This window comes from Hyla sarda, chromosome 2 (genome assembly GCF_029499605.1).
Source record: "Hyla sarda isolate aHylSar1 chromosome 2, aHylSar1.hap1, whole genome shotgun sequence".
NCBI classification, from domain to species: Eukaryota; Metazoa; Chordata; class Amphibia; order Anura; family Hylidae; genus Hyla; species Hyla sarda.
In genome coordinates, this window is record NC_079190.1 from 180,624,365 (window position 1) to 180,636,908 (window position 12,544).

A 12,544-nucleotide genomic window follows, 5' to 3' on the forward strand; every position below is an offset into this window, starting at 1 on the left:
GTTTTTTTGATCAGAGGTACCCTTTAATCAGTTATTACTTATTTAGTATCCAGAGTAGCGCTCTATTAACATTACGTAACTCAGTCTCCTGTCTCTGTTCTCAGCTCCCATTTTGTATTCTTTATTATTTGCTTCTCACTAGACGCCCCAAGAGTAAAAACTCACATCTCACTATGCTGAGATCTCTTACTCCGAGGATACATTTTAAAGTACAGATCCTGAAAAGAAAAATGTTAACACTGCTAATTTTTAAACAAAATATTTAAGTTAAAATATCATAATGCTCAGTGACCGTGACACTAATTACATGGAATTACATTGTTTATTAGAAAAAATAATTCAGAGAAAAAGAACTTGGTACAAAATAAATCTCTTATTGATGAATATGTAGAAATATTCAATTTAGAAATAAAAAGTAATATTTATCTTTCTACTATCTGCAAGTGGAACCACGAAAATACTTCACACTCGGCCCATCAAAATGAATGTGGTCTACTACCTTTTGTGACGGGATGCTGACAAGTACCTCTAGCATACCCTTAGTCCCATTCCAATTTTGGTGTTATCAGAAGCTGTAGAAACACTGTGGCGCACATTGTTTTCTTCAATATTTGAGAGCTTTATTAATACAGCAAAGTCAGTGTTTCCCTAGCCTAAAGACCCATTTATACAGATATAATATGGCCTCATGTTAGTGTCTGGCATTTTACAGCCATCTGCAAATAGGGGAAAACTATAGCACACACTGGGTGACAGTCAATACTAAAATAGAATTTTAAAATACAGTGAAACTTCTCCACTTCTTTTAGTAAATCACCCTCTTACCTAAACTGTATTTTCTGTGCCAGATTTTCAATTCCTCAATTATTATGCATTCTCTGAAAGTATACTTTCAGTCCCAGACGTGAGCACCCTGGCCAAATCTTTGTATGCGACAATCTGATGTCAATTGCAGAAGTGGAGACATCCATTCTTGAGTTGGGATGTGTCTCTTCATACTGTTCTTGGTACTTCTATTTAGGAAACCTGGAGTAAACATTTAGTGGGACAATGTAGGGAAATGAGGGATAGAAGTTTCAACTGTTAAACAATATATGAAGTTTACTAAGCACAATAGCGCTGGTTTTTCTATTTACCTGGTCTGTTTCTATTTCATCAACATCAACATCTTCATTGTTTTCATCCACAGGTGTATTTTGATGTTTTACTTTGGCTGAAATTTGACCACTAGAGAAAAGGAAAGTCTTATTCTTCCATTTGTACTTGAAATGCTGTGCTTTTTCTTTATAAAACAAGGAATTTTAATTATTATTTCTGATAAGTCTGTGCATTCTTCTAAATATCACATTGCAGCACTTTCTATAATGGCATGCAGAGCTAAACTATCTCCAGGATGCAGGTGGCTTCTGTAATCCTGGAATTCATACACACATTTGATGTATGTATTATACACATACACACCTTTTTATTTAAGTGCCCCTGTCTCATACCCTCCACCCCACCCCCCCTCTTCCCATCTAGAGCAACTGGACTGAGATCACGGCAAGATGTGAAAAGCACAGCGCTCTTCTCATGGCTCATTCTAAAGAATGTCGGGGGGGGGGGGGGGGGGGGTCTCTGCACTGAGATGGATGTAAAATGTGACTTCTCTGTGTGAAGGTTTTTCTTTTTGTGTTTTTTAAATTGCAGGCACATTTTAAAAGATTGAACACCACAAAACAAAGATGATGCATAATTATATGTGGAATCTTCTTTGAATTGTTTCACCAACTCAACTTTTCAGATAAAAGCAAAGTTAGTATTATGTCTTGTTTTTTCATTTTAAAGAAGAGAACACCCAACTGGGTGAACACTTGTTACTTATCCCTTAGCTGCTTCTACCCATTACTTTCTTCATACGGGTGAAACAACTGTATCTCGATAGATCTATTGTTCTGCAGCTGTCAAATCAGTCAGTCACCTGCTCTCCCCCTGTTCCCAGCTGTCTCTCCCACTCTTCTTTGTTTCTCTGTCAGCAGTTTAGTTTATAGTTGTTTTAAATGTTTTCCTTAAAGAGTACCTGTCAAAGTAAATTTTTAATATATTGTTCCTTATGTAATTATAAGACACTTTGCTATTTAATTGCTGTTAAAATTCTCAACCTTTTGTCTTTAATGTGATTGAATAAACTGCCACTAGATGGCTCTGTTCTTTTCCCTGCCACAAGTCCACCAGTTTGGTGTCCACCTGGACTTGTAGAAGTCCAAACTCAGGAAGTGCATGCAGGGCATGGGGAGGCACAACTCTCACAGGCTTCAGTGACGTTGCGCCTGCAGGGGAAAACCCACTTTCTCCTGCCAAGAGCTCAGACAATGTGAGCAAAGGGAACTGTATGACACAGTGCTTTTTGGAATTCTGAAAAATGTTTTATGGCATGAGGGGTGTTAGGAGTAGTTAGTGAATATGATCTGAGTTAGTTTAGAAAATATGGTTTGATGACAGGTACTCTTTAACATAGGTTTGAGTAGTGGAGATCTTTCCTCCAAGACTTCAGTCAATCAGCAGCATGAAGGTGCTCTGGTGAGTAGTGTGCCCCTTTTTTAACACAGGTACAGCTGCTTGTGGATGGCACTTCCAGGCACAGCATCACTTGTATGGTTGTCAATGGTTGTAAGGATCAGACCTCTGCTAATGGAACCATGGGTTGTTTTACTTCCACAAACTTCTGTTATAGCTGCATAGATGAAAAGATGCTTATTCTGAATGTAACTTTTCTTTAACCAAGACAGGAAGTATTCCAGTTGTACACACATGCACAATGGAGCATGGGCCCAATTTGAGGCCAGGTTACAGGTATGATGCACAGAATGCTTCAAAGAAATGTCATCAGTTTCACATGCACTAACCTGTTAGTACAGACAGGTAGTGCAGGTGACACTGACACTTACCCGATCCTACTCTGTGCTCCCGTTCTCCGGCTGTTCTTCGGTATTTTCTGCTCTGGGCCCGACTTGGAGCATGGGCAGAGCTTAATGACTTTATGCTGCTGTTTGCTAGCAACGAGACCCAGCAGAGAACAGCAGCGGTGATGTCACCAAGCTCCGCCCATGCTCTAAGTTGGCCTGGAGCGAAAGATACCGAAGAGGATAGCCGGAAAACGGATCAGGTAAGTAATGTTGTCGTCAGTGTCACCTACCCTACCTGTCTGTACTGACAATTTATTGCAGGTGAAACTGATGACAGATTTTCTTTCTAGGTCTAAAGCAGTGGTGTGGAGTGCTGACCTATAAAGCAATCAGTCAGCCTCTTGTAAAAAGCAACACTACTGCATCCAGAGGAGACCCAGCTACAGTTGCAAATGCAATTCTTGGCACAGTAGTTTCTGGCTTCTGTGGGGTTTGAGTATACTGAACCTAATCAGTTTTTCTAAAATTGGTTAAAATTTTTTATTTATTTTGGGTTTAGTATTATTAGACATGTGTATTCAGGAGGAGAACTTAAAGGGGTACTCCGGTGCTTAGACATCCTATCCCTATCCAAAGATAAGGGGATAAGATGCCTGATCGCGGGAGTCCCTCCGCTGGGCACCCCCGGGATCTTGCACGCGGCACCCCCTTTTTAATCAGTCCCCAGAGCGTGTTCGTTCCGGGTCTGATTACCGGCGACCACAGGGCCGACGGCATGTGTTGTCACGCCCCGCCCCTCAATGCAAGCCTACGAGGGGGCATGATAGCTGTCATGCCCCCTCCCGTAGATTTGCAATGAGGGGCGGAGCGTGACGTCACACGGGGGCGGAGGCGTGACGTCACACGTCGCCTGTCCAGTGGTCGTCTAATCAGACCCGGAGCGGACTGATTACAAACGGGGTGCCGCGTGCAAGATCACGGGGGTCCCCAGTGGCGGGACTCCCGCGATCAGGCATCTTATCCCCTATCCTTTGGATAGGGGATAAGATGTCTAAGCACCGGAGTACCCCTTTAATTGTCAATTTAGTTAGTTCATGCTTAAGTCTTAATTTGAAAATTCTTTAACCCCTTGGGGACTTTCATTTTTTCCTCCTTACCTTGTAAAAATCATAACCCTTTCAATTTTGCACCTAAAAATATGATGGCTTATTTTTTGCGCCACCAATTCTACTTTGTAATGACATCAGTCATTTTACCCAAAAATCGAGGGCAAAACGAAAAAAAAAAAATCATTGTGCGACAAAACTGAAGAGAACGCCATTTTGTAACTTTTGGGGGCTTCCGTTTCTACGTAGTAAATTTTTCGGTAAAAATGACACCTTCTCTTATTCTGTAGGTCCATACAATTGAAATGATACCCTACTTTTATAGGTTTGATTTTGTCGTACTTCTGGAAAAAATCATAACTACATGCAGGAAAATGTATACGTTTAAAATTTGTCATCTTCTGACCCCTATAACTTAAATTTTCTGCGTTCGGGTCGCTTTTGATCGCTTTTTATTCATTTTTTCATGATATGAAAAGTGGCCAAAAATACGCTTTTTTTTATTTTTGGAATTTTTGCAGTTTAATTAATGATATATTTTTATAATCTGGACATTGCCGCACGCGGCAATATCACATGTTTATTTTTATTTCCACTGTTCTTTTTTTAAATGGGGAAAAGGGGTGATTCAAACTTTTATTAGGGAAGGGGTTAAATGATCTTCACTTTTTTTTTTTTTTTTGCAATGTTATAGCTCCCATAGGGGGCTAGAACACTGCACACACTAATCTTTTACATTGATCAATGGTTTCTCATAGGAAACCATTGATCAATGATTCTGCCGCTTGACTTCATGTCTGGATCTCAGGCACTGAGCAGTCATTCGGTGATCTGAAAGGTAGGGGACCCTCCTGCTGTCCTACAGCTGTTCGGGATGCCGCGATTTTGCTACAGCGATCCCGAACAGCCCACTGAGCTAGCCGGGAGCAGTTTACTTTCATTTTAGACGTGCCGTTCAACTTTAAAGGCTGCTGCGTCTAAAGGGTTAATAGAGCGCGGCACCGCGAACAGTGCCGCGCGCTATTAGCCACAGGTCTCGGCCATTGTTAGAGGCCGGGTCTGACCCGCTATGACGCGGGGCCAACAGGTTAAAGGTGTGAAGTTATTCTTTAAAGCGTTAGTTTTTAAGGAAGTATTCAAAATGGAAAAAAGTTGTTTCTAACGACACTAAGCATTTTCCTTATATACTTCATTAAAACATTTGATTGCTAAAGCTGTGGAAAAGAAGGGTTTTAAAAAATGGCCACTAGGGGGTCTCTACCTTTTTATCTTTGCAAATGAACCCTGAAAATCCAGCCTTTTTGTTCCTTTTAAAAAAAGAACAAAATATCTGAAGGGAGGGAGGTGTAGTTATCTCCATTCTGTTCCTCAGAGCACAGACAAGATCCAGACAGCTTGCAGTCTTTAAGAAGAGCATTTCCATGCACAGTGACAAGTAGAGATGAGAGAAGTTAGTGATTCGATTCGTCACGAACTTCTCGGAAGTTGCTGACTTTAGCCTGCATAAATTAGTTCAGCTTTCAGGTGGTCCGGTGGGCTGGAAAAGATGGATACAGTCCTAGGAGCGTCTCCTAGGACTGTATCCACCTTGTCCAGCTCACTGGAGCCCCTGAAAGCTGAACTAATAGTTGCAGGCTAAAGTCAGCAACTGCCGAGCCGAGAAGTTTGTGACGAATCGAATCACTGTAACTTAGCTCATCTCTAGGGACAAGCAATATAAGGTGCTAAACTATTTATGCAAAATAGTTTCTCTTTTGGTCTTATGAACTTTATTTCTTGTGTATTTGCACCACATAGGTTTCATATGGCTGCTTTAGGGTTATAAAAAGCATGCACAAAGCTGAGGTCACAAAGCTGTGAAAATGTAAAAACTTTTATTTTTTGGCACAAAATGCAGGTTTTTCCTCTGTACTTTCACCATATAGTTTTACATGGCTGTATTAGTTATTTAGAGCACGCATTTTGAGAAATGCAGAAAGACTCATTACAGTAATACATAAATAAAAAGGTATTTTACATATTAACACATGCATATAGGTCTTAGGGCACATTACTACACTGATTTAAGCATTTCTTACTAATGACAGTAACCCTTTTAAGCATTGGAGAGTAAAACTGGTTTACTGACATTACAGTTTGGGAAAGAGCTGAGGGGGGATGTCTGTTTTCTGGCAAAGGATACTGATTCTTTAAGACAATTAAGCTCTTTAACCTCATTGTTGTTTATAATAGCACTAAGGGCGGTATTACACAGCCTGATGCCTGTATGAATAATTCCTGGATCAGTTGTGCTGCCTTTTGCTGCAATAAGCTGTTGGCCACCCATGATGCCAATCCACTATTACATGGGCAGAGGTGTGGTTGATGGCTGATCAGTTTTTGACAGGTCCTAAGCTAGTTCAAAATGTTATGTTTAAAGGGGTACTCTGGCCCAAAGACATCTTATCCCCTATCCTAAGGATAGGGGATAAGATGTCTAATTGCAGGGGTCCCGCCGCTGGGGATCCCCGCAATCTAGCATGCAGCACCCACCTTTAAGCACTGCAGGAAGTGCTGGAGGCTCTGTTATGCCTCCCGATCACGGGGATGGAGTATCGTGATGTCATGACTCCGCTCCTGTGTGATGTCACGCCCCGCCCCCTCAATGCAAGTCTATGGGAGGAGCCGTCACACTCAAGTTTTAAATGATAACAATATTTGGGTAGTCTTCTTAAATATTCTCTAATGGAAATTCAGAAAGCTTTCTAAAAAGAATCTGGTCATCGACTATCTCACTTGCACTGCACAAAAGTAAATGTCTTCAATCTCCAGATTTTAGCTTTTTGTCCTACTATTCAAAAAGCTACAGGTGCATGGCTAATGTGGCCAGATCTCCTCTGAGAACATTGGGGCCTTATGGAAAACCTGGGGCCTGACCATCTCAATCTTATTTATGTGCCTTTCCATGTCATGGGGCATTTTTTTGAGAAAGCCTTTAGATAAAGAGGCTTATTGCATTTCTTCCTCTGCCTATGTTTACAAAACATTTTCATCTTTCAAGGAAACTAAGGACAAAACTGCAAGGAAGAGAACATTTTTTTAGGCCATGTGTTTGACAATCCCTCCTTAGATCATGGTAGAAAATCAGCAATTCTGTTGGGCCAAAGAATAAGTATCATCCTACTCATGCTTCCTGAACCACAAATCATTACAGCAGTCTGGCTAAAAATTGACTGTCCACATCCAAGTGACTCAACTAATCTCTAATGGAATCAGCATCTCATTTAGGGTGTATTCATATGTACAGTATCCTGTGCAGGATGTAAAGCTGCAGATTTGATGCTGTGTTCAGTCAAATAGAAAACTGCAGCTTAAGATCATGCACATCAAATATGAGCAGGATATGGTAGGTGTGAATACACCTTTTAAACATTAAAGCATTACAGTCATTAAAATAAACTTTTAACATGTACATGGTTGGGGTCTTGGAGGATTTATCAGGACCTGTCCAGAGGAAAAGTTGCCCATAGCAACCAATCAGATCGCTTCTTTAATTTTTGAAAAGGCCTCTGAAAAAAAGAGAGCTCTGGTTGCTATGGGCAACTCAGCAAATTTTCTTGTGGACAGGTTTTGATAAACCTCCCCCTCAGTGCTGAGGTGGCCTTGGATCATTGGCTCTAGCTGGGTGAGACGTGTCGCTGTGCGCATCACTCCCTGGTTCAGCACTGATTACAGGAGTTGGACTCCATAGACTTATAATGGAAGCAGTCTGAGTTGGATATAGAACTAATTCCCTCTACCATAAATGTACATTTGGCAGCTCCAGCTGCTTTATTTTGGGGCTCATTACACACCTAAACCTTATGGTGAAGATAGTAATCTAAGTAATCATAACCTATGACCCAAGGTTCTTAGTCCATTGAGTCCAGGGTTACACTGTTGGTGCTTAACCCCTTAAGGACCCAGCCAATTTTCACTGTAGGACCCGGCCATTTTTTGCACATCTGACCACTGTCACTTTAAACATTAATAACTCTGGGATGCTTTTACCTTTCATTCTGATTCCAAGATTTTTTTTTTTCGTGACATATTCTACTTTGTTAGTGGTAAAATTTTGTCTACTTGCATCAATTCCATTTTTTTTAACTTTGAAGCTCTCTGCTTATAAGGAAAATGAATATTCCAAATACATTATATATTGATTCACATATACAACATGTCTACTTTATGTTTCCATCATAAAGTTGACATGTTTTTACTTTTGGAAGACATCAGCAGCAATTTTCCAATTTTTCACAATTTTCAAAATCGAAATTTTTCGGGGACCAGTTCTGTTTTGAAGTGGATTTGAAGGGCCTTCATATTACCCCAAAAATGACCCCATTATAAAACTGCACCCCTCAAAGTATTCAAAATGACATTCAAAAGGTTTGTTAACCCTTTAGGTGTTTCACAGGAATAGCAGTAAATTGAAGGAGAAAATTCAAAATCTTCAGTTTTTACACTGGTATGTTCTTGTAGACCCAGTTATTGAATTTTTACAAGTGGTAAAAGGAGAGAAATCTTCCTAAAATGTGTAACCCAATTTCTCTCTAGTAAGAAAATACCTCATATGTGTATGTCAAGTGTAGGGCGGGCGCAGTAGAGGGCTCAGAAGGGAAGGAGCGACAGTGGGATTTTGGAGAGTGAGTTTTTCTGAAATGGTTTTTGGGGGGCATGTCACATTTAGGAAGCCCCTATGGTGCCAGAACAGCAGAAAACCCCCCCACATGGCATACCATTTTGGAAACTACACCCCTCAAGGCACGTAACAAGGGGTCCAGTTATCAAACACCTGTGGGTGTTAAAGCTGACTTTTCGTTAAAGTTGGATGTGTAAATGATTTTATTTTTTTTTCACTAAAATGCTGGTTTTCCCTCAAATAACATTTTTTTGCAAGGGATAATAGGACAAAATGCCCCCCAAAATTTGTAACCCCATCTCTTATGAGTATGGAAATACCCAATGATAGCACGTAAAATGCTTTGCGGGCGAACTACGATGCTCATTCAGAAGAGGAGGAGTCACATTTGGCTTTTGAAAAGCAAATTTTGCTGAAATGGTTTTTTGGGGGCATGTCCCATTTAGGAAGCCACTATGGTGCCAGGACAGCAAAAAAAAACAACCCACATGGCATACTATTTTGGAAACTACACCCCTCAAGGCACGTAACAAGGGGTCCAGTGAGCCTTAACACCCCACAGGTGTTTGACGACTTTTCGTTAAAGTTGGATGTGTAAATTATTTTTTTTTTTTTCACTAAAATGCTAGTTTTCCTTCAAATTTAAAATTTTTACAGGGAGTAATAGGACAAAATGCCCCCCAAAATTTGTAACCCCATCTCTTCTGAGTATGGAAATATCCCATGTGTGGACGTCAAGTGCTCTGCTGGCGCACTGGGAAAAAAAATTTTGGGAATGGAAGTCAGGGGCCAGAACAGTGGACCCCCCCACATATGACCCCATTTTGGAAACTACACCCCTCACAGAATTTAATAAGGGGTGCAGTGAGTATTTACACCCCACTGGCGTTTGACAGATTTTTGGAACAGTGGGCTGTGCAAATGAAAAAGTACATTTTTCATTTTCACGGACCACTGTTCCAAAAATCTGTCAGACACCTGTGGGGCGTAAATGCTCACTGTACCCCTTATTACATTACATGAGGGCTGTAGTTTCCAAAATGGGGTCACGTGTGGGTATTTCTTTTTTTGCGTTTATGTCAGAACCGCTGTTAAATCAGCCACCCCTGTGCAAATCACCCATTTAGGCCTCAAATGCACATGGTGCGCTCTCACTCGTGAGCCTTGTTGTGCGCCCGCAGAGCATTTTACGCCCACATATGGGGTATTTCCGGTATTTCAGGAGAGATTGTTACAAATTTTGGGGGTCTTTTTTTCCTATTACCGCTTGTGAAAATAAAAAGTATGGGCAACACCAGCATGTTAGTGTAAATTTTTTGTTATTTTTTTACACCAACAAGCTGTTGTAGCCCCCAACTTTTCTTAAGGGGTAAAAGGAGAAAAAGCCCCCCAAAATTTGTAGTGCAATTTCTCCCGCGTACAGAAATACCCCATATGTGGCCCTAAACTGTTTCCTTGAAATACGACAGGGCTCCGAAGTGAGAGAGTGCCATGCACATTTGAGGACTAAATTAGGGATTGCATAGTGGTGGATATTGGGAATCACTGGCGTAGAATACCCCTAACAGGCTGCCTCCAGCTGTTGGTAAATTCCCAGCATGCCTGGACACTCAGTGGCTGTCCGGAAATGCTGGGAGTTGTTGTTTTGCAACAGCTGGAGGCTCCATTTTGGAAACACTGCCATACAATACGTTTTTAATTTTTATTGGGGGGGGAGACAGTGTACGGGGGTGTATATGTTGTGTTTTACCCTTTATTATGTGTTAGTGTAGTGTTTTTAGGGTACATTCGCACTGGCGTGTTACGGTGAGTTTCCCGCTAGGAGTTTGCGCTGCAGTGAAAAATTTGCCGCAGCCCAACCTTGAAGCAGGAAACTTACTTTAAACCTGCCCGTGTGAATGTACCCTGTACGTTCACATGGGGGGGGGAAACCTCCAGCTGTTTCAAAACTACAACTCCCAGCATGTACTGACAGACCGTGCATGCTGGGAGTTGTACTTTTGCAACAGCTGGAGGCACACTGGTTGGAAAACCTTCAGTTAGGTTCTGTTACTTAACTCAGTATTTTCCAACCAGTGTGCCTCCAGCTGTTGCAAAACTACAACTCCCAGCATGTACTGATTGCCGAAGGGCATGCTGGGAGATGTAGTTATGCAATAGCTGGAGGTACACACATACAACTCCCAGCATGCAGAGACCGCTGTTTGGGCATGCTGGGATTTGCAGTTTTACAACATCTGGAGGGCTACAGTTTTAGAGAACACTGCAAAGCGATCTCCAAACTGTGGTCCTCCAGCTGTTGCAAAACTACAAATCCCAGCATGCCCAGACAGCAAACAGCTGTTTGGGCATGCTAGGAGTTGTAGTTTTGCAAGATCTGGAGGAATACAGTTTAGAGATCACTGTATAGTGGTCTCTAACTGTAGCCCTCCAGCTGTTGCAAAACTACATATTTCAGCATGCCCAAACAGCTGTCTGGGCATGCTGGGAGTTGTAGTTTTGTAACATCTGGAGGGCTACAGTTAGATACCATTGTACCCTCCAGATGTTGCTAGGCAACTCACGGACTTCCGTCGGATCCAGCCGCACGTCATCTCCGCCCGCCGATCTCAGTCGCCCGCTGCCTTCGACGTCTGGATGGGCAAGTGGACCTTCGGCGCCGGTCCCTGTCGTTTCCCCGTTCTGCCCCGCCTTGACGTACGTGTACATCAAGGGTCCTTAAGGGGTTAAATACTATTTGAACCTCTAGAGACATTTTTTCTGAAACCATTGACCTTCTATTAGAACTGTGTGTCTTCATACTGACAGTCACCTTAAAGGGGTTATCCAGGATTAGAAAAGCATGGCTGCTTCTTTTAAAAATAGAATCACTTTTGCCCTGTGTGTAGTATTGCAACGGAGTTCTACAAAAGTGAATGAAGCCAAGTTGTAATACCACATACAAGCTATGTGGACACTTTTTTTTTTTTATAAGAATGCAATCCTATTTTTCTAATAAACCCCTTTTAAGTTGTCTATCCTACTTTAGGTTTGGTGTACCTTCCATGTAAAACATCACCCATGTGTTGTCTTTCTATTTTTCAGGAGGATTCTTTATCACTAAGTGGAGATGTCTGGATTTGACTATTTCCAAGATGTCCTCCTCAAAAAAGATTAATCCTCTTCTCTCTCTGTCCGGACCCAATAAGGGAAAAAAGCCTCCAATATTTGTATGGCAAAGTGGAATAGAGTAACTATAGTTTATGCTTACTAGAGATGAGCGAAGTTACAGTGATTTGATTCGTCACAAACTTCTCTGCTCGGCAGTTGCTGACTTTAGCCTGCATAAATTAGTTCAGCTCTCAGGTGGGCTGGAAAAGGTGGATACAGTCCTAGGAGACTCTTAAGACTGTATCCATCTCTAATGCTTACTATGCTTCTAGTCAGTTTTTACCTCAGGGTGGAAGGGCTCATTCCACCGTGTCTATTTCCACGGTAGAAAGTACAGCGTTTCCCGTAGTCCAGCTCTGTAGTGCTGCATTATTGGAAAGTGTTTATTTTGTAGTAAACCTTGTTGCCTTCAGCAGCACAATGCTTCCTCCCTTATTCTTTAGTTGTTAGTACTTGTTAAAACAATAGGATTGAGGCTTCATCCATTAAAACTCCACCTGCCATATCAGTTTGCTGGGTGAAGAATTCCCCCACATGTTGTGTTGCAAAAGCAACTAATGGAAAACTATGTTTACTTCAAAACAAACACTTAACTTTAAAGGGGGTATGCTGCCACTAGACATCTTATGCACTATCCATTGGATAGGGGATAAGATGTCTAATTGTAGGGGACCCCCACGATCTCTCTGCTGCACCTGGCGTTTGTTTAGCACTACTGGTTGGACTTTTTTTTAATTAGTTTT

General features: G+C 41.5%; 1 protein-coding gene across 4 annotated transcripts in view; it reads right to left on the reverse strand.

The window, feature by feature from the left end:
* Nucleotides 1-12,544, reverse strand: part of LOC130355561 (cohesin subunit SA-2-like) — a 192,291-nt gene continuing 179,747 nt past the window's right edge. For 2 of the 4 annotated variants that reach the window (XM_056555844.1, XM_056555843.1), the window contains exons 32-33: nucleotides 1,137-1,227; nucleotides 6-1,026 (exon numbers count right to left, since the gene is read on the reverse strand). In XM_056555844.1, coding sequence (XP_056411819.1) covers nucleotides 1,018-1,026; nucleotides 1,137-1,227 — 100 coding nt within the window. In that variant the 3' untranslated portion in view covers nucleotides 6-1,017. Of the gene's footprint in view, nucleotides 1,027-1,136; nucleotides 1,283-12,544 lie in introns of those variants that run through there. The other 2 variants (XM_056555846.1, XM_056555845.1) reach the window with 2 other exon arrangements.